The 20,461-nt window shown below is 41.0% G+C and overlaps 1 protein-coding gene across 2 annotated transcripts in view; it reads right to left on the reverse strand.

The window, feature by feature from the left end:
• LOC123709958 (dystrophin, isoforms A/C/F/G/H) overlaps window positions 1-20,461 on the reverse strand; it is a 331,052-nt gene that overhangs the window by 300,782 nt on the left and 9,809 nt on the right. For both annotated transcript variants that reach the window (XM_045661594.1, XM_045661595.1), the window contains 17 exons: window positions 19,623-20,070; window positions 19,032-19,336; window positions 17,902-18,298; window positions 16,680-17,357; window positions 15,403-16,143; window positions 15,184-15,326; window positions 14,555-15,048; window positions 14,042-14,183; window positions 13,565-13,945; window positions 13,059-13,247; window positions 11,200-11,820; window positions 9,561-10,613; window positions 9,289-9,414; window positions 8,972-9,163; window positions 7,966-8,835; window positions 7,185-7,451; window positions 1,302-1,421 (listed from right to left, as the gene is read on the reverse strand). In XM_045661594.1, the coding sequence (XP_045517550.1) occupies window positions 1,302-1,421; window positions 7,185-7,451; window positions 7,966-8,835; window positions 8,972-9,163; window positions 9,289-9,414; window positions 9,561-10,613; window positions 11,200-11,820; window positions 13,059-13,247; window positions 13,565-13,945; window positions 14,042-14,183; window positions 14,555-15,048; window positions 15,184-15,326; window positions 15,403-16,143; window positions 16,680-17,357; window positions 17,902-18,298; window positions 19,032-19,336; window positions 19,623-20,070 (7,167 nt within the window). The remainder of the gene's footprint in view (window positions 1-1,301; window positions 1,422-7,184; window positions 7,452-7,965; window positions 8,836-8,971; window positions 9,164-9,288; window positions 9,415-9,560; window positions 10,614-11,199; window positions 11,821-13,058; window positions 13,248-13,564; window positions 13,946-14,041; window positions 14,184-14,554; window positions 15,049-15,183; window positions 15,327-15,402; window positions 16,144-16,679; window positions 17,358-17,901; window positions 18,299-19,031; window positions 19,337-19,622; window positions 20,071-20,461) is intronic.

The following is a 20,461-nucleotide window of genomic DNA, read 5'->3' on the forward strand; positions in this document are numbered from 1 at the left end:
GGGAGTTACATAATCTAGGCTCTACCAGAGACCGTCTGCACACAGTCTACACACGTCAGTGAAACAATGTCAAATGAGGCGCTGTTTTTGTCGATGAATATTAAATACAATTAGCATCTCAGCAGTAAGCAAGCGAGCGGAATTAAATATAAATCTCATACTACGTACGTATTATTTTAATTTACGACGTGAGTTCAGGAGAACGTTTGTTGGGTCCTCTAGTTCAATATTATATACATTATTGCCACAGAGTTTCATAAAAGTCGATTCAGTAGTTTTTTTTAACATATGGGTATCCAAGCATTTCGGAGGACGACATTCTAATATTACCTAAGTAAATAATGTGGTCACGTATTTGTAATCGGTTTAATTTTTGTAAACTGAATATCTTACAGCACAGCTATCTATTTACAAAAAAAATCCTGCTCTATGCTAAAAATTTAATTTTGTCTAATATGTTTGCGTACGTACACTGTGGGCACTCGCTTCTATGGCGGAAGCATCGTGACTTTACACGGCCTTTACACAACGTTAGCTCAAGCCCGCGTAAGGACAAGATTTCTTTTTCACATTTCCAGCCTCATTTCAATTTATTTAAATTCTTATTTGAATATAGAAATCCGATTACAACACGAAAAACTCCTAAAATAAACTGTAGACAATACATTCAGAAGAATATTTTTGAGACCATGGTGATTTTAACTTTAACCCATATTTTCAGGTTCAGGTTCCAGCGTCTGACACCTGGCTTCGCACGGCTGGTTATTTATTTAAATTAATATGTAATATTAGATAGGGATGGGGTTTTGTTTGTAGACATTGATGTCATCTATAAAATTGTATCTCACTTTCTAATGGTTCCCGCAGCCTATGTATCATCTATATTATCTATGTAGGATTCTAATGGTGAAAAAAAAAACTCAAATCAGTCCAGTACTTTTGGAGCCGTGAAGAGGAATGTTAACTTTTTTTTTTAATTCGTTCGTTCGTTAGTTTTCGTATGCTATCCAAAAACAATAATTACGCGTCAAATTGATAATCCTTCGGGTTATTTGAGTCGGTCAAGAAACCTATAACATTTGCACTTTTCTCTTTTAGCACGCTTTAGAAATTTAATTTACTTTTTCTTGCGTAAATAAATACATTTATGGTATCGTTACAAACGTTTTTTGTTTCCAAAATCTCTTAGTTCATATACTTTTTTTATAATTTTGTTGTGAGTAATCGCCACTAACATTAGTACCAAAGCTTCAATATATATAAAATATTATATGTAATTATTTATATAACATCTTGGTTACCTGATTCAAATCGTGAGCGAGATCCCGTAGTTCCGTGGCGTGTCGCGACGAGTCTTCACCGGAGGATGATACCAGCTCTTCGACTTCCCGAGCACTCGCACCAACTTCTTCCTCACGAGCCTGAAGAACATTAATCCTTTGTAATGTTATATTTTAAACATCTAACTACTCATAGTGAAAATCCAAAGGAGCCCAGGAGTAATAACTTAATCACCTAAACAGAGAATGCTTAAGTGGACGGAGATAATCAAACCTAGTAAGAATCTCCAATAACATGTGCCTACATGATTATTACAAATGTATTGATGATTAATATAGATTAGTATTGTACCAACATACGTATTAAATAGTCGTGTCTTGAAGAGCCTTTCATTACAATACTCAGTACCTTATATAGACACGAATACGAAATAGGTACAAACATCAGGCTTCTTTCAGGAGTCTTTCAACTAGAAAAATATGGTTTGAATAGAATCTGCTTTGATTCCAATCTACCTTTATTTTATCAAAATCCACTTATTCTGGTAACACCCCGGCACATTTTATAGCATGGTTTCTGCTGGATGGCGGCAACTACATTGTCTGGTGATGCCTTATAAGTTTAAAATATAAGTTCGATTGATTTTTCCCGGTTGGAAGAATCGGATCAGATCTAATTGAAAAGAAGACAGACCTTTATGTACTATTCTGAGCATTCAGCACACGCCGTAATTACCAATGCAACACAATTAAGCGTAATAGGCAGGCAATAATCTTGCAGTCTGGGTCTCAACACAAAAACCTTATAGTAATTGTACATTTAAAAACCCTATAAGCACACCACCAGCCTGAGTAACACAGAATCACAGTTCACGAAATATTGCTACGAAAAGCGATGCACGCGGCAAGACAGACTAACACTATTCACAATTCAAAATATTTCACCAAATTTAATAACGAAAACGAATCAAACTAATTTGAGTTCAGTTTCTGTGATAATAAGATCATATTCGCTTAGTTTGATTGTGGAGGTGTGATATTCAGTGAGCTCCGATTAAAGCTTTAAGAATATAAGAACGAGAGCGAACTTTGAACCGTAATCTGTCGTAATAAGGCAATGAGTGGCGTAAGGCGGCAAGGTGGATACGCCCGTTTAAAACGAGGCGGGTTGCTGCGACGGGGACTCGTATGGGACCAGAAATAACTTCAGTGAGTTTACTATGCGCGGGAGTTACAAACTGTATTTGTTTACTTAGATATTAACGAAATATCAATGGCTGAAAGACGGTAGTACAAATTTAATGTGTTTAAACACTAAACTTTTCCTTGTATACCTAGACCGTAGTAGTATTTTATAAACAAAATAATATTTATACATGGAAATATCATCATTTAAAAAATAAAAAAATATATTTAATCTCGAAACGATATCGAATTAAAGCAAAAAATTCTTTGTAAATTCCACCTTATAAAATCCAATACTATAATAACGACATACAGTTGATGTTTATCAAGCATTTTTATTAAAAAAAGGCACTGCCAATGTGCATATCATCTCGTGTATTTTAAAACCGTCAGAATGTTTTCCACAGGGAAATATGGCAACGACAGTATCCACGAGCCAGACACTATAACACTTTACGAAACCGACCTAACTTTACCTTAGAGAGCACTAAACAATTAGTGAATGTATATTTTAAATTATAAAGTTACTACTAAAACAAAATTCCGGTAATATTTTGTTTGTATAACAATCTTTTAATCCAGTCGTTTTTAATTCAACATTAACGTAGCTAAACAATTCAATAATTTTTCCATAAATCTTTTTATAAAAAAATCTTAAATCTATACAATATTTTTCTTACACTACTTATGTACTTAGTCATACACGAACTAACATTGGAATAATAAATATTAATAATTTTTTGACACGCAATGTAAGCATTGATTTGAAACAACTTGAATGTTTATTTCCTTATGTCTTCGTGTGCTCTGTAAACAATAAAGCGTTGACCAATCGACCACAACTGCATTCATAATTAAAAATTCTCATTTTAGTGATAATACAACATAACTGTCATTCAAAGCACATTAGTAATTTACCGTCCCGCTCCGTCTGGTGGGGGCAGGTCTCTCTTCCGGCGGCGACGTCAATTTACATAGCAATTACTATTTCGCAGGTTTACACCTTCACCTCCAACCAACGGTGTAATTACAAAGCAAATAAATATGTTTCAGTAATTGTTGCATTTCATTGTGACGATATTCCTCATGATGCAGTGGCATGAAAGCTTGCAACCAACTATTTCCTACATTTCTTTCGTTTTATACTTATGGTAATAAATTAGAAATATATATCGAATGCCAAGGAGCAGTGTTGGCCTAGTGGCTTCAGCGTGCGACTCTCATCCCTGAGGTCGTAGGTTCGATCCCCGGCTGTCCACCAATCGATTTTCTTTCTATGTGCGCATTTAACATTAGCTCGAACGGTGAAGGAAAACATCGTTAGGAAACCGGCTTGCCTTAGACCCAAAAAGTCGACGGAGTTATGCACAGAAGGCTGATCACCTACTTGCCTATTAGTTTAACGAATGATCATGAAACAGAAATCTGAGGCCAAGGCTTAAAAAGGTTGTAGCGCCATTGATTTATTTTTTATCTAATGCCTTATCTAGATCTCCCAAGCAACACACGGAACAGATTTGTATAAATTGTTTTGAGTTTATTTATCTCTATAAATATAAAATTCTCGTGTCACAATGTTTGTTCCCATACTCTTCCGAAACGGCTTGACCGATGCTTAAATTTTTTTTTTTGCAAGTAAGTGATAAGGGGTGTCCACCCCAAAATTTATTTTTTTATTTTTTATGTAATTTTTTTATAATACCGCATACCAAAATACATACAACCCCTAATTGTCACCCCTCTACGATCAACCCCTATTTTTTATTATAGTACATAGGTTATTTATAGTGAACTAAAAAAAATGTTTCAGGAAATAATATGCATGGCTAAAGGACGTTGGCCGGGTCAGCTAATATAAATCCACAATTACCAGTAACAGTTTTAACTAGACTGAAACCTAATTGTACAATTTAATTGTACTATTGTATTTGGCGATGCTACATCAACTTAGGTATGTGCCTTGAATTTTAGTAACTATATCATGATACATTTTTTCTTATAAGTATGTAGCCTTCTGCGTCTGACTCACGCCGTAATTTTTTAGTCTAAGGCATGCCCGAAGGAAAATCCTTTATCGTCCGAACGAATTTTTATAGTGCTAATTATTATTATAGGTATAGTTTAATTGTATATATACAACTGACAAGATATTTGTTAAGCGATCACAATCTAAAGAATAAATCTTCGATGTAAAACAAAGGTCGTTTTGGAATGTGGCTGGCACATGTTGCACTATCGTTAGGGCGTATCAACGACCCTCGCTATACCGCCCAAGTCTGTCTAGCATAGGTAACGACACTCTGACATTTTATTTATTAGGGTAGGTATTTTTTATAGAGCATAAGCAATAATATCAGATACAATAAAAAATAAGAGGCTGGGATTGAACAGAAAATCGTACAGAACAGAGAGAGAAAGAGAGAGAGAGAACAAATTGAACGTAACTGGTTGCTAAAGAAAAAATAATTATTATTATTTTACAAATTGTAATTAATTTTGTGTGTAAATAACGGCCAGGGAATAAAGGCTATATTTATTAACTGTAATAGAATAATAATTGGTCAAAACACATTACATTCGCTTGAACTGTGGAGGAAAACATCATGAGGAAACCGGCTTGTTTTAGACCCAAAAAATCGTCTTCGTGTGTCAGGCACAAGAGGTTGATCACCTACTTGCCAATTAGATTGACAGATTGTAATAAACAGACATCTGAAATCCGGTCTTCAAAAGGTTGTAGCGTCACTAATTTTTATCTATTTTGGAGACATACTAAAGTTTAGTAACGCGATAATCTCTGAATCGCCCTGAGATGCAATACAAATTGGCTTTACGAGTATATGTAAATGAGCCAATGAATATTTTAATAAATTTGATACGTGCAGTGATATCATATAAGTTAGTACTGTATTTATTCGTTAAACATGAGCACATAAAACCGTATTATACGATATTCGAAGTCATAAGGCGTCCTTGAAAATCCAAATCATTTTTCGCTATTTAATTTTTGTGACCAATATTACCAAACAATATGAATTTATCATGATTCATGTACACTTTTTTTCATATTCGTGTTTATATGAGTGATATTGTCCTGTTCACTGTTAACATAATGTTTTAATTTCTTTGTTTTGTCTAAATAACTACATATCTTATGTATTTTTACACTTCTTGCAACTGTATGTAATTCTTCTTTTTTAGAGTTGCCTGAAAGATCGCTCGAAAGCGATAAGGACGACAGTTACCCTTCTTTTTATTTAATTATGTCAATTGTATTATATTTCTGTACATGCAACGAAGTGTTAATAAATAAATATTAAATACTAAAAAACCTTGATCGCCTTCCTACATATGAGCCTTGTAAGCTGTTGATGTTTTGTCGTAATCCCTCTCGTAACACAATGATAAATAAATGTGACAAAACATCACTTAACCCTTCAGGCATTCGCTTATAAGACCGAAAAGGTTATTTACCGGGCAGCCAATTGCTTCCCGAAGCAAAATAAAAGTGACATTGACACGAACCACTCCAGTCAAACAAATATGACTCCTATTACATCACATTAACATTCAATTTGCAACTATTCTTAGTTAAAGGCGAAATTTTGCTTATTTCCCCTACACAGGATTCATAGTCTGGCAAAACGCCAAAGTTCATGCATATCAACATGTTCAGTTCTACAACTTGAACCACGTTGGTCTTTTATTTTTTAGTAATTTCGTTTATTAATCGAATGTTTGCCAATTTTCCGTCATCAAACAAATAATTTTCTGATAAATGTCCAGGTTTTTGTAGCCCGTTATATGTGTAAATTTAACTTTCTTTTTTTTTCATTTATGTCCGATAAATTTACTTATCATACCATAAACTACTTGAGCCGAGTTTAGTAACGCTTTCAGATAATAGAACGATTAAAAAAACCTTTATAGCATAGCAATGTGATTAATATAAATACAGTCAATAGGAATAATTAAATATGTATAATGAATAAATGAAAATGAGATTTACCCCCATTTATATTTACGACTTTTTATATTTTAAAATCATTGACCTCTATACCATCAACTAATTGATTGTAGTATCGCTTTACGAATATATGTTAGAACCTTTTTTTATACCATAGGATTTTTATTGATATATATTCAACCTATGACAATAATTATTTATTTCATTTATTAATATAAATAAAAAAATTTAAAAAATCTACCCTATGATTTCTTGCGCTGTTAAAATGATGAATTTTATTTTATATTTCCTTTGTGTCTTTTTTTTAAATATATTTTATTATATATAATATATTTTATTTTTTAATATATAACACGATGTCTTTTAGTAATATCTTTTGTTAAAATAGCTTTTACACATTAAGAAAAACACTTTTTGAACGAATTAAAGCTATGTATTATTATTAAAACTTATAGTTATTTACATAATTCTAAATTTGGAATTGTTTCCGACCGTTCACAATGTCTTTTGTTTTATAAGAAAGGCAACACCACGTAATGTCATATATATCTTATAACCTGCAATGGGGTGTCAAAGTCTATTTGTCAGTAGTGCGTAGAAGCGATCGTTGAGTACATTTGCCCTCTGATCGGCGCCTGCGCCGGACGTGCGCATTGACTGTGTTTAAATATTAAGTAAAACTGTCGGACGACGGTAGTGACACCAATTTTGCAATTATTAATCGCGTTGAATCTGTGACATATATAGCTTACCTTGACTAGAGTGAGGCGTACCGCAAGACTAGTACGGTCAGCAGGATTAGCGGCAGTTGTAAGCAGCAAGTCCCTAGAAGCGAGAAGCGCTCGTCGTGCAGCCGGAAGTCGGCGGGCAGCAGCAGCACGAGTGGCAGCAGACGCTGCGCGATCACGCAGCGCCTCTAACTGCTCAAGCACGTCACGGGCAAGTGCACCGCTGCAGGCGCGAACGACGCTTCGTCCTGCCTCTGCTGTTTCCGAGGCTGATTGCACTACTTCCTCCGCCTAAGAATAATATGACTTAGTAACGAAATAATAAAAATGCTGCGTTTTGATAAAGGGGTATTGACACACCTTATAATAAAAGGCAAGCCACTGAAATTCGAATCGAATGAAAATAATATCCTCTCTATATATACAATTCTCGTGTCACAATGTTCGTTCCCGTACTCCTACGAAACCGCTCGACCGACACTTAAGAATTTTTTATGCATATTCAGCAAGTCTGAGAATCAGCTACTATCTATATTTCAAACCCCTCATGGGTGGACACCCACCCTAAATTTTATTTTTTTGACAATTTTTTTTTGTTTTTTTATGCAACTCACCAAAATACATACAACCCTTAATTGTCACCCCTCTACGATCAACCCCTATTTTTACAATAGTAGGTAGGTTATTTTTATTGAACTAAAAAAATGTTCCCTATAAATAATTACATGGCAAAACGACGTTTGCCGTGTCAGCTAGTTTATTTATATAATTAAAGGGAATGACAGCAGTTAATCAGCATTTTTACCTGGTCCTCTAAGCGGCGCAACGCATCTGAGTCCTGCGGCACGTCATCCAACTCCCGCTCTATAGCATCGAGGCGGTCCCCGGCGGCTTCTAACGACCCATATAGTTGTGCCCACCGAGCCTGGCATCGAGTCCAGACCTCGCGCCGCCGATCGTTCGCCTCCCTTAGCGCAACCCACTCGCTTTTCAGCTTATCCGCCACACGCCTCACCCTCTCTCCGCCACCTCGTCGTGCCACTCCTTCCGCTTCCTGCGCGGCGGTGCCTGCCTCCGCCACTAAAGACTTCACTCTCTCGAGAGCGTCCTCCTGCAGCGGGAACTCGTCAAAGTCCCGCCCGCCAAGCGGAGATGCGCGCAGGGCCGCACGCGCCGTTGCCACCAGCGCTCGAGCGCGATTTAAACGAGTAACTGCCTCGCCCCCGTCGCCGTGATCGCCCTTTTTGTCCTTACGACGGGCGGCGTCAAGGTCGTCTCTCGCAGAACAAAACGAGGCACCGAGATCGGCAGCGATGCGTTCCGGGAAGGCGACGCGTTGAGCCCGCAGGTCGCGCACGAGATCCTGAACGCGCTCATAATCATTCTCAGCATCGGCTAGGTCGTCGAGGCGCGGACGGCGGAGCCATGCGCGTAGACGATCGAGAGTGGTCGCTAACTCCCGGCAGTCGTCTTCAGCACGCAAAGCGGCGGCGCGCTTGAGCTCGATCTCGGCGCTGACGAGAGCCCAGCGATCTCGTAGACGGTCGAGTACGTGCGCCCGGACGTGCTCGGCGAGCGCGGGACGTTCACGGGCTTGCTCATATACAAGGCTGTCACCGCGGGATATGAGCGCCACAGCGTCTGGTGCAATTGCCCCCATTTGATTCTTCAAAATCTACCAACAAAACATGACTCATAAACGCGTGTTACAAACAACCAATGTAGCAAATAAACGAGAAGCGAAAAAGGTATTGAGACATTGGCGACGCGACATACTGAGAGCAATACAAAAAGTAGTGGCACACACTGACCTCGAGCCGCTTGGCTGGATCTCGCTCGCTGGAAACGGCACCGAGCGTCAGCAGTAATACGCTTAGTCGCCGCGCCATGCGCTGCGCTGCCACTTCAAACTGTTGCACGTCATCTCCTTCCCCATTTTCGTCATCCTCCACACTATTTCTGACTACGCTGCTCTGAAGAGATGTTTCGCTCTTCTCTGACAACTAAAAATGTTTTACTATTAGACAGCAGGTTGAGGTTACAGTTACATTTTTATGGTTATTTGCCATTAGGTGTATGACTGGACGGTGCCCTCTGATAAATTCGATGGCAAGTGGAGACAGAATACCTGCGAGTAGTGTGTGGGGTCTTTGGGGGAGACGGCGACTACGCAGGCTGGTGGTCGTTCCTCTTTCAGAGGGGTGGATGTCGCAGTAGGCCGCTGCTCCTCTAGGTCTTCGCCGTTAAAACGCACCTGGAATAGTGCCATCATAACCATAACCTATATCTACTACTTTTATACATTTCAAAATACCTATACCGTAAGATTAATTTCAAGTATATTTAACCACTTCCACACTTCTTCATAAAATATGCAAGTCTGCTGTCGATAGGCATTACCTGTTGCATGTCCTCTACTTCGGAGTAGATGACATCGTCAGCAGGTCCCTCGGTCGACAGGCTTGCGGTAGCGGACGGCTCCGGTAAGGCTGCCTGCTCCTTCGGCACTTCATCCAAGATTAGATATTCATTCACTTCATCTCTCATCAAATTCTTTACCGCCTCCTTTTGCCGCAAAACGAGGTCATATAGCAAAGGACATTCTCGCGCTTCCGACTCGTCCATCGGCGTGGGTGGAGGAGTTTCCATGGAAACGTCGTTGTCGATGTCGGGAATCAAGTCTGGAACTTCGTTGACGGTAACAGTCTTTTTCTTCTCTTCACCTCCGCTTCTGTGTTTCAAGATGCCTAGTGTTGGCTTCATACGCTCATTTAACTTTGTGACTTCAACGACGAATGTTTTGGGCTCCGACCCTAAATCGAGCTGAGGTGACCTGGCATCCTCGTCATCGTCGTCGTCTCCCTCAGTATCATCAACAATCTCGACAGTGTCGACTGTCTGTGGAATGAATTCAACCACAGTTTCAACGGTGTCCGAAATGTACGCCTCCATTGGCTCAATGGGACTAACGGTAGATTTCACAATTTCGTGTTCTTTTACTTCGACGACTCGGCAGGAGTCTTTTGACTTTTCCGTTTCGATTGCTGGTTTTGCTTCAATTTTATTCTTAGATATTTGAGAAAATAGATCGCTGTCTTTGAGCAGATTAAACGTACTGCTATCTTGTTTGGGCGTGCTGGGTGTAGACGGCAGGGAACACATTGCATAATTTTCTTCGATAGAGTCGGCTGACATGACGCTAGTGATGCTCGTAGACATAGGACTGTCGTCTTTCTTACTCTTTCTCTCCACAGAAGATCCACGACTTCTATTTCCAGCTTCTTGGACCTCTTTTTTAATCGGCATTGGACTTTTTAACGCGAGCGGTATTTTAGATCTCTTATATTCGGGGCGTTCAGTGTCTGGCGAATTAACCGGACTCTCTAAGCGTCTCTTAATAGTGTCTGTTATATTTTCATACTCAACGAGAGCGGCCTCGTTAGATTGTACAGCCTGCAACAAACTGGCCACTTAGTGCTTCGAGTTAATGTTAGGCCTGGTTATTTACATGTTAGTCGTTCCCGTCAGGTGAGGTAATGGTATTAGCGTGATCCCAAAGCGTCAATCTGTTCGATGAGTTTGAAGGAAGCATGATCCCAATTGAAGTCGATGTGAATGATTTTTATGCCGTGATACAAAAAGCTTTTTTTAACCACACCACCAACACCAATTCGATTATTTACAAACATCTATAAACACATCACTCGCAGTCTCATCACAAGGTGATTTAAAAGGTAACACGTTTCGATCATTAATAATTTAGTATGTTACACGGTTAAGGTCACACACTGGGTGAAAAATCACACAATATCATAAATACGCGAATCATAGCAGTGCTGTTGTGTATACACAGTGAATGGAACAATCAAAGCGGGTGCGTCAACCGCTAACCAGTCGTCAGATTATACACAAAAACCGAAATGAAGACAAAACAATCCAAACATATTTACACGAGGAGTGAAAAGAAACGATATCCCTAAAATTGGCGCATCTGTAAAGTAAAGATGATTATGACCCCACATAACAAATGGTAACTTACCGTTATTTTCTCCATAACTTTCGCCCATTGGTTGCGGAGAGTCTCGTCACCTATGGATTCTACCTCTGCAACCCTGGGTCGCAAGTCGGCTACGATCATCGCCAAGCGTGAGGCCGGTACCCCACTGGCAAGGTCACGCTCGATGTCTGCCAGGCGGCGACGCAACTCTTCGGCCGTGCATGATGCAGCACGAGGCTTGCGCAATTGCAACCAACGCTCGTTGACGTCGTCTATCTGATCACGCAGCGATACCAGTCGTGCAGGCTCACAAAGCGCGGCGAAATGGCGGAAATTGTCATTGAGCTTGTTCCGTACGGCCTCCATGCGCGACATTTCGAGCTCTAGAGTCTGGGGCCCAACGGCAGGGGCTAGACCACGCAGCCATGAACCTAAAGCCTGCAGGTCGTTCTGCATCTCTCGCGCCGTGAGCAACGCGCCCTCCAGCCGCGACTTAGCCTCGGTCACATGCGCACCCAACTTGTTGTATAACTCCTTGAGGCCGTCAATTTTCTTCGAGAAGTCTTGAGGTTCAGCCACGGCCTTCTCCTCGACCATTTTTCGACCCGTCTTGATTACGGTTTCAACTTCAGATTTGATCTCACTGAGAGTCCTATAAAATCTCTGAAATAAAAATGAGAAATCAGCCCCTTATCCTTGTCTCCATCTTGAAATTAATTATGCGCAATATATGTAAAACTCAACTCACTAGCCACTTGGAAAACAAGAGAAAGACAACTATGGTCGAATAGAAAATATCAGCGATCATGGCGGCGACAGTACACAAGGCGACCGAATCTGACCCCGCATCACTGGGCTGTGATCTACATAAACGACAATCGTCACGTGGGAATCTTTAATTACGTAAATTCTATATATCATTTGGTTTTCGCACATTTTTGCGATTACATTTAACCAACGTTTAATATTTGTATTGTCATCATTTTAAACAAGTTATGCTAATTAATTGATGCTCTTAATTTTTTTTTATACATTGGAAATGGAAATTCAACACAACTCGACGCGACTTTTAGATTTAATAAAGTTTCAAAAATTAAAAATTAATTAGTCTATAGTAACGTCACATCATGGGCCATTCGCGAAGAAGCGATCGATGCAGGGCGTGCAGTGCTCTGTCAGCCGCAACGGGTTCAACTTAACAATTGCTATTGAACTTTATTGTGCCATGTACATCGTTGGATGTGTTCGGCGGCTATTAATTAACTGACGTCAGCCGACATACTAACCACTGGCGTGTGCGTAAGCCGCTTACGGAACTAAATCCCACCTCGATACTTATTTGATTAATAAGAAATGTATACTACCGCAGGAGTAACCTTTCCTATATAACCTATTCCTTATTTCAATGTTATCTCTATTTTTCCAAGTCATTGAAGTTCAAAAATCAAATCAATGGAGAAGACAAGTCTAAACTATAATATATTTCAGAGAAATGACCGTGCATGTCTCAAATTTCTACATCGGGACAGTGAAAGTTTTTATCACAGCTTAAAGTTACGACTTAGAAACTAAAATATGTACAGATACAAGAATTTTATCGATTCCAATAAAATAAAATTTCGCATAGTCCAGAAATTGTCTACAACTGTCAAAGGTATCAGAACTCCTTTACAATCATTACATTGCCTATCAATCAATACTTCTAGAACTAGTGTAATGTAGAATAAAATTTAATACACAACGAAATCCGGCTCGAAGGACTAAAATGTACTATTTGTAAAATATGTTTTAAATATATATTTTAATCACTCACGTATACGTACAATAGGTTAGTGCTAAAAAAAGGCATTTGTAAATTGCATTGAATCAATATTTAACAGAAAAAAAGGTTCAGTACTAACCAGGCAGGTCCTAAGCTGGGCTCGCACGGCATCAGGGTCTGCGCCTGCCAACGTTAGCTGTGTGACATCTCTTTGCACGTCACGCAGTCGGGCTACCGCTGCCTCTAACCGAGACTCTATTTCCCCGTCTCCACTAATCATATCTGAACCAGTACTCTTCAGCTCTTCTTCGACTTCATCCAACTTACTCTGTTTATAAGGAATTTATTATTTTTAGCCTCGGTTACTTTATGGCCGCCACCATGTTTAAAGTAAGTATAAAATGCGTACAAATATTACACTTAGGACTTAGAAATTAAAAACATATATTCATAATAATTCTAAAAGATTTTAGTGACAGTTTCAATAATTATTTTTTAATTTATTTAATTATTATTTTATTTAATTAACCATCGCATTTATTTTAAAATATAATACACACACACGTTTTAACTGGGTGAAAACCTTCTAAGTGTTAAAATAGGGAGCTAATTAGTTATAATTGGACAATTACTACATCAAAGTACCTGAGCAAGCTGCAGCTGGTCACGAAGGCGGTCTGCTGCCTCGATATTACCAACAGCGCGGTAAGCTCGCTCATGATCTCTAACAGCGGCTAACGCAGCACGCTGGGCGGGTAGATCTGCAGCACTTCGTCCAGGGTCACGTAGCCATTGCTGCAGAGCATCCAACGCTAATTGACTTCGAGCTGCTTCTCCAGCTGCCGCCTCCAGCTCTTTTGTTCGCTCCTCTGCTGCGCGCTGCAATGTCGTCCATCGTGCTGTAATAGTGTCCAACTCGTGCTGGATCCAGCCCGGCATGATGTGCGCCTCGATCAATTGTCGCCCGATAGCTTCTATGCGCTCCACGCGTTCTGTACTTCTGTTCGCCATGTAATTCTCCAATTCCTATGGAGACGGGTTAAATGTGAGTTGACTAGGTGCTACGAAAGGTATTTTTTTATAAAAGGTTGAGGTAAATGAAAATATTGGGAAGGTACTTACATAGAGCTCGTCGGAGATTTCCTCTGCATCAGCGCGAGCTGGGGAAGTACGTAACCTACGTTGTAGGCCGTCGAGCCAGGCTGTCTGCTGCGCCAGCCAGGCACGGAGCTCACCAGACTCATGCCAAGCTTCCGCTAATACTCTGACATAATTAAGTTAAATTAAAAATAAAATTGTATAAATAGGTCAACGATGTGACTTAAAACCCATTTAAAAGGCCGGCAATGCAGAATACCAAAAGTAAAGTCTGAAGTCTGAAGAGTTTAGAATTGTAAATTTATTATTTTTAATTATATTTATTTATTTGTATTGTTTAGGCCGAGTATTTGTTTCCTTATTTACATAAGCCCACCAACTATGTACAAACACTACCCATATCATACAGGTATATATCAATTTAGTACCGTACTAATAACAAATAAGCAATAAATGAGACGAGCTAACACAAATCTGAACCGAAAAATAATTATAAAACCGCAAAAACTTAACATAACAAAATATGTATGTACTAACTTGTATCGTTCGTAGATTGCGTGCGTGCCGCGCGTCCATAGCGCGTTTAGGTGCGTAAGGCGACGAGCGAGTGCACTCCCTCCACCCGCTAACAGTAGGTCATTCCCGGCCTCGTTAAGGTCACGGAATTCGTCGGTGCGATCGTCACATTTATCCTTAAGCGCCTGGAAACGCGCCTTCATCTGGTACAGCTCCCCAGAGTCACGGATGGCGCACTCATCTTCAGCGGGAATCTCTTCTTCCAGCTGTTGAATCCATCGTTCCATGTCGTCAATTCGACGAAAGGCGTTCTCGGTCCTTTCTAGTCCGCGACGCAAGGCCTCGTTGTATTGGAGGGACTTTGAAGTCACTTCATGGAATCGGGTCACCAACAGCTTCACGTCAGCCGTGATTGATTTCGCAAACGCGTCGTCACAGTCTTCTAGTATCGTGTTCTTCGCGATCTCAATGCTGTCCAATTTCGTCTTATATTTCGATTTCTCTTCGTCGATATTCTGAAAAATTATTTATTATAGCTAAAGAGCTAGCTGATTTATGTGTCATGATGGGTAATTGAAAAATTATGTTTGTTTTAATTTAAAGCTTTTTAGCTATATCTTAGTGTGTATGTCGTATTAAAATTAAAGTACATTGCTTTTGATGAGCAGGGCTTCGAGAGCGGCGGTGTCGCCTAGAGGCGGTGTCGGAGCTTCATCCACAAATGTCTGCACAACCTGAACCCATGATGACACCTCACTCAAATCTGCTTGTAGACGGGCAACCAGTTCTATACCTGAAAACAACCCCAATGATAGTCAAGGATCTTTAAAAAAATGAAAAATTAGGTATTTTGGCTAAATCTGGTTTACCTTTTTCTAATTTTTGTATTTTCTGAGCCAAAATTGTCTTGGAGTCGGTGAACCTTGTGACCAAATTCTCGAGGCTGCTTCTCAAGTTCAGCTCCTCCACGCTACCCCGCTCGTAGAGTTTTTTCTCTTTGACCACTTTGTCATAGGAAGACTGGATGTCCTCGAACTCCCTGTCCAGCCTTCTCAAACCCCCCAATTTTTTCTCCATCTCCTCTTTAGTCGAAATGATAGCATGTTCGGCGATAATTTGGCTCTCCATATCTCGTATTTTTCTTTGAACCGTTTTATGCTCGTCTTCGTCGTTGTCCAGAGTCCTCTTGTTGAGTGCCAGCTTCACTTCGACCTCTCGCCGGCCGAGGAAGGTCAACATTTCGTGGAACTCGTCGTTTATTCGTTTCGTGTCGGCTTCGATGTCGTCTTTGTGGTTCTGCGGAATGGGCTTCGTCAGAAGGATGATGGAGTGCGCGTTGAGCTCCTCGAGTCGGGGCTGCAGCTGACGCAAGAGCCTCGCGCGATTGCGCGTGTGCACGAGTAGCGTGCCGCAGGGCGCTTCGGTGGCGGCGCGATCACGCCAAGCTCGCACTTCGGAAATCGACGTCCGAATGCCGCGGGCCGCATCCCGCCACGCCTCTTCATCCTCGCGCAAATTGACCGCGTTGCGCACCTCCGTCAGAGAACGTCGTATACCTTCCCATCGCCGGCGCAGCGACTCGATGCTTTCCGCGTGCTTCTGCGCTTCCTCTGCGAAAAAAAACAACATTAGAATACAAGGGTCAACTGGTGTAGTCATTTATCCTTTCTATATAATCCTAGTTACTAGAACTAAAAGTCTTTTATACGTACTTACGGCTACTTGGTCCAGCGAATAGCCTTTATCTTCATATATTACTAATATTAATTAAAATATTTATATATATTATACAACAATCTTCCTTAAGAAAAACACTTTTGAACGGATTGAAGCTATGTATTATTATTAAACACTTACAATTATTTACATAATTCAAAAAAAAATACCAACACGTTCAAAAAGTGTTTTTCTTAATGTGTAAAAGCTATGTTAACAAAAGACAATACTACGAACAATCTTCCTACTTACCGTAATTTTAAGTATTAGGCTCTTAATGAGGTTCAAGTTTTTATTTACTGTTTTGAAACCCATATGTAAAATAAGTAATGTGTATGTGTGTAAAACGTGTGAAGTCATGTTTCCACATAACGTTAAGGCATACATGTTGTTTCAGGTTTTCTAAATAAAGGCAGTTGAATACGGTTACCTTTAAACGAAGCGTCGGCGGCGAGACGCGCGTGAATCTCTTCGACGCTGGCGAGGTCGTTGCGGCGTTCTTCGCTTTCGTGTTGGACTCGCTGTAACTCGTTTCGTGTTTCGTTACGCCACTCGTCCGCGGATGCCGTCCACACACGTTCCAAGCACTCTCGCAGCGCCCGTTCGGCTTCTTCAGCCCACGTCTCAAACGCGCGGTAGCCGACCTGGAAGTCTCCAGCTCGCTCGAGGCGTGGCTTCTTCTGTGTGCCACCGAAATCGGTGGGGTCTTTGGGTGACTCTTCCGCACTCGCATCGAGTTCGAAACCCAGCTCCTTAATGCGGTCGACTTGCACCTGAAGAATCATGTCGAGCGCGTCGAGTCGGTCGTACAGCTCTTCGGCATCTTCCAATGCGTCACCGGCTAACGCCGCGCGTGTGTCGGTCAATGAACGCCTGCAGCGCTGTAATTCAGCAACGCGAGCGAGTACCTCGCCCACTTCGCTGACGGGACAGGCCTCCATGCGCTTCAGATCTCGCTCGAGACCTTCGGCGGCCGTACGGAGCTCGGCGGCTCGTTGGTCGGCGGCGTGCTGGTCCTGCGCACGGCGAAGTCGGTCTAACGTCCATTGGCAGGCGTGAGACCAGCGCTCGCCGAGCGCGCGCAGCTGGTCCTCGATTTCCGTTACATCTGTGTACAGATTATACTTTTATAAAAGCAAGCAACAATATAGTACGTCTAATTATAAAGTAATTTTAAATATCTTCTATTCAAATTTAATATATGTTATAATATGAATATTGACTAGTCCGCGAACCGTGAAATAATAACCGTAAAAACATCGGAACATCGATTGGATTTCTGGTACCATTTGCCAAAATTAATACTTCCAATCTTCAACAACGACCAAAGTCGTTTAAAGTGTCGAATAATTGAAAAAAATTGAGATTTATTTATTTTAAAGAGGCACACTAACGGAACACATACAAACACTTACAGAGAACACACGACACACAAAAACACAGTACATGTATATCAATGACAAGTGTGCACAACACTTAAAGGGAAACATTACACAAAAACAGTATACACTGTCAAAAAGCCCGTATATTTTTAATTGAGGCCATGGATGTCGAGTTTGACGCGGGGTCTACACTCAAAGACCTCTGCTATGGGCCCAACCTTATCGCCAGGTTGTTGTCAGTTATTTTTTTAAAGTAAATGCAAGACTGACCGTCGTGATCGTGCTCGTCGTCGACAACGACGACGCAGTCGGCCAGCGCATCGACGAGCGGTTGCTGCGTGCGCAGGTCCGCGTGCAGCGATCGCGCTTCTGCCAGCCCCGCGCCTTCAGCCTCCATTCGAGACATGCGGTCCTCGGTGGCGGTGAGCCAGCGTCGGAAAGCGTCGAGATGGCGCTGCTGGGCGGCCATGAGGTCGGCGTGGACAGAGCTCTGGCGGCGCATAGCCGCCACTCTCAGTTGCTCCCAGCGTTCGTTTAGCAGCCGCATCTGCAGTCGTACTTCGGCGGCCTCTTCGCGGCTTAGCGCACCGTCGCGGAGCAGCCGCGCGCCTTCCTCTAGCACCGCACCTACGCGGCACTGCTGGCCGGACAACTCCAGCAGGAACTTCTGTACACGGGTTAACATTGACTACTTAATAAAGTGAATGTACTAAACCTATGATATATACAACGTCTATTGCATTTATTTGTACTACAAAATTAGAAAAAACACATGATACAAACAAATTGACGTACATACAAAAATGTCATTAACTGTCCCGTTCCTACAACATGTGGACACGACCAACGGTTTATTTATTTATTTATACTTCGTTACTATAATATACATAATTAAACTAATAAATAAATAAAAAGTAAGTAGGTTACATAAGCTATTAGGCAACAGGCGGCCCTATCGCTAACGAGCGATTTCTTCCAGGCAACCCTAATATGGAAATAAAAAAAGAAACACCTACACAGGGTATAGTACAAGAAGAACATAATTAATTAACAAAAAAAACTTAAAATAACATGCAACTATAACTAATAATAAATAAAATCCAAAGAAAAAATATAAATAATAACATGTATAAACAGCCATGTAAAAGCTAAAGGTTAATTGACTCACAATTAATATATATATATATATAAGTAGCTAATTACGAGGCAGAAGAAAAATGATCAAACAGAAGATTTTTAAATAAACGATCTCAAGTACAAAACACATATCTACATAATCAGATTTTATATTGAATTTCACATACCTTCAATTGAATCTACTCTGCTAATCCTTGTGAAAGCAAGAAACATTGATAAAGATAAGAACACGGCAAAAACATATAAAGAATGACAATTGTCACCTCATGTGTATGAAAGCGTTCCTTCAGCAGGGCAAGATGCTCGCCCGGCGCGGCAGGCGGCGATGGAGCGGGTTGAGAATGCGCCGCTAACCGCTCTTCACCCGCCAACAACGCCGCTAGCGCTTCCTCCAGCGCTGCTCCATACGCTCCCAGTTCCACAGAACACGTGGTGGCACTCGACACGGGACGGGACGCGCTCGCCTCGCACACCTCCGCCTCCTCAGACTCACCGTGAGGCAGCGATTGGAAGAGGCACATTACGTACATCATTATTGACTTCTTGTCTGGGTTGGGCGTGTTAACGTCTGGAAGTTCAATTGATTAAATATATTTTACTTAATGCGTAACAGTTAAATATAACCAACTATATATCGATTAAATGCATTGTGATAACATATGAACGTCAATATTAAAAACAATTGAAGATCTCAATTTACTAGCAGTTCTCAAATCAAGGGCGTAAAGCGGACGAGTAGAACTGCCAAGGAATCTTCTTTTTAATCTTATCGGCCCCTGTTCAGAGATGGTTCGTAGGAGTTTTGTACCATTCTTCACATTTATTATAAGTGCTAGATGTGTAAGAAAATATACCTTCGGGGTCGAGCAATCGATCGATGCCGAGATGGTCGTGCGCTAGGGTAAATGCGCGTTCGAGGCGTTCACGGGGCGCGCGTTCTCGCAACGCCGCGTAATCGAAGAGATGGGGGCGGAAACGATGCAGAAGCGCATTGAACGCGAGCCCATCGGCCCAACTGCTCGTAAAGTCTGTAACGTCGACTCCATCATAGCCTGCCGTGTGTGCTCGACACCAGGCCAGTAGAGTCCGTTCGAGAGTCGAATGTGGCGCGTCCGAGGTTAACGGCCGGCCCTGCCAGTGCAGTATAATGCTCCACACGAGCCCTAGTACTAATTTCGGGTTGCCGTCGACAATATCCCCGCTGCTAATGTTGACGAGACGAACACCAGCCGTTGCCAACGCCCGCAGCGCACAGTTTACATTGTTCAGTCTGTGCACGCGCATATGCCCTCGTTCTCGCTTCTGCAATGTGTAAATTACGATACTGTAATACAAGGCAAGGCATATCAAAAGATCGACAAAATACACGACATAAACACAAATAAACCAGGCATTATTATTATATTCGTATTTACAGATTAAGTCAAGGCAAAGCAAGAGACACTACGTACGTTAGTGCTTACACGTATAATTTATGATCCGGTTCCTGTAGAATAAATATTTCGTTTGTAGGCTACGAAATTAAATAAGCAATAAATAATAATTAAAAAAAAAATCTTTATTCTGAATTCAGATTGAAGCCTCCCTAGTAAGTCAGAGACCTGTGACAGGGAAGCTTAAGGGACAGGTAAATTTGCAATAATTTATTAAAAAATTCAACCAAACTGAACACTTTCTACATTTTATTAGTCAC

The sequence above is a fragment of the Pieris brassicae genome, chromosome 5 (assembly GCF_905147105.1).
Source record: "Pieris brassicae chromosome 5, ilPieBrab1.1, whole genome shotgun sequence".
Classification (NCBI taxonomy): Eukaryota; Metazoa; Arthropoda; class Insecta; order Lepidoptera; family Pieridae; genus Pieris; species Pieris brassicae.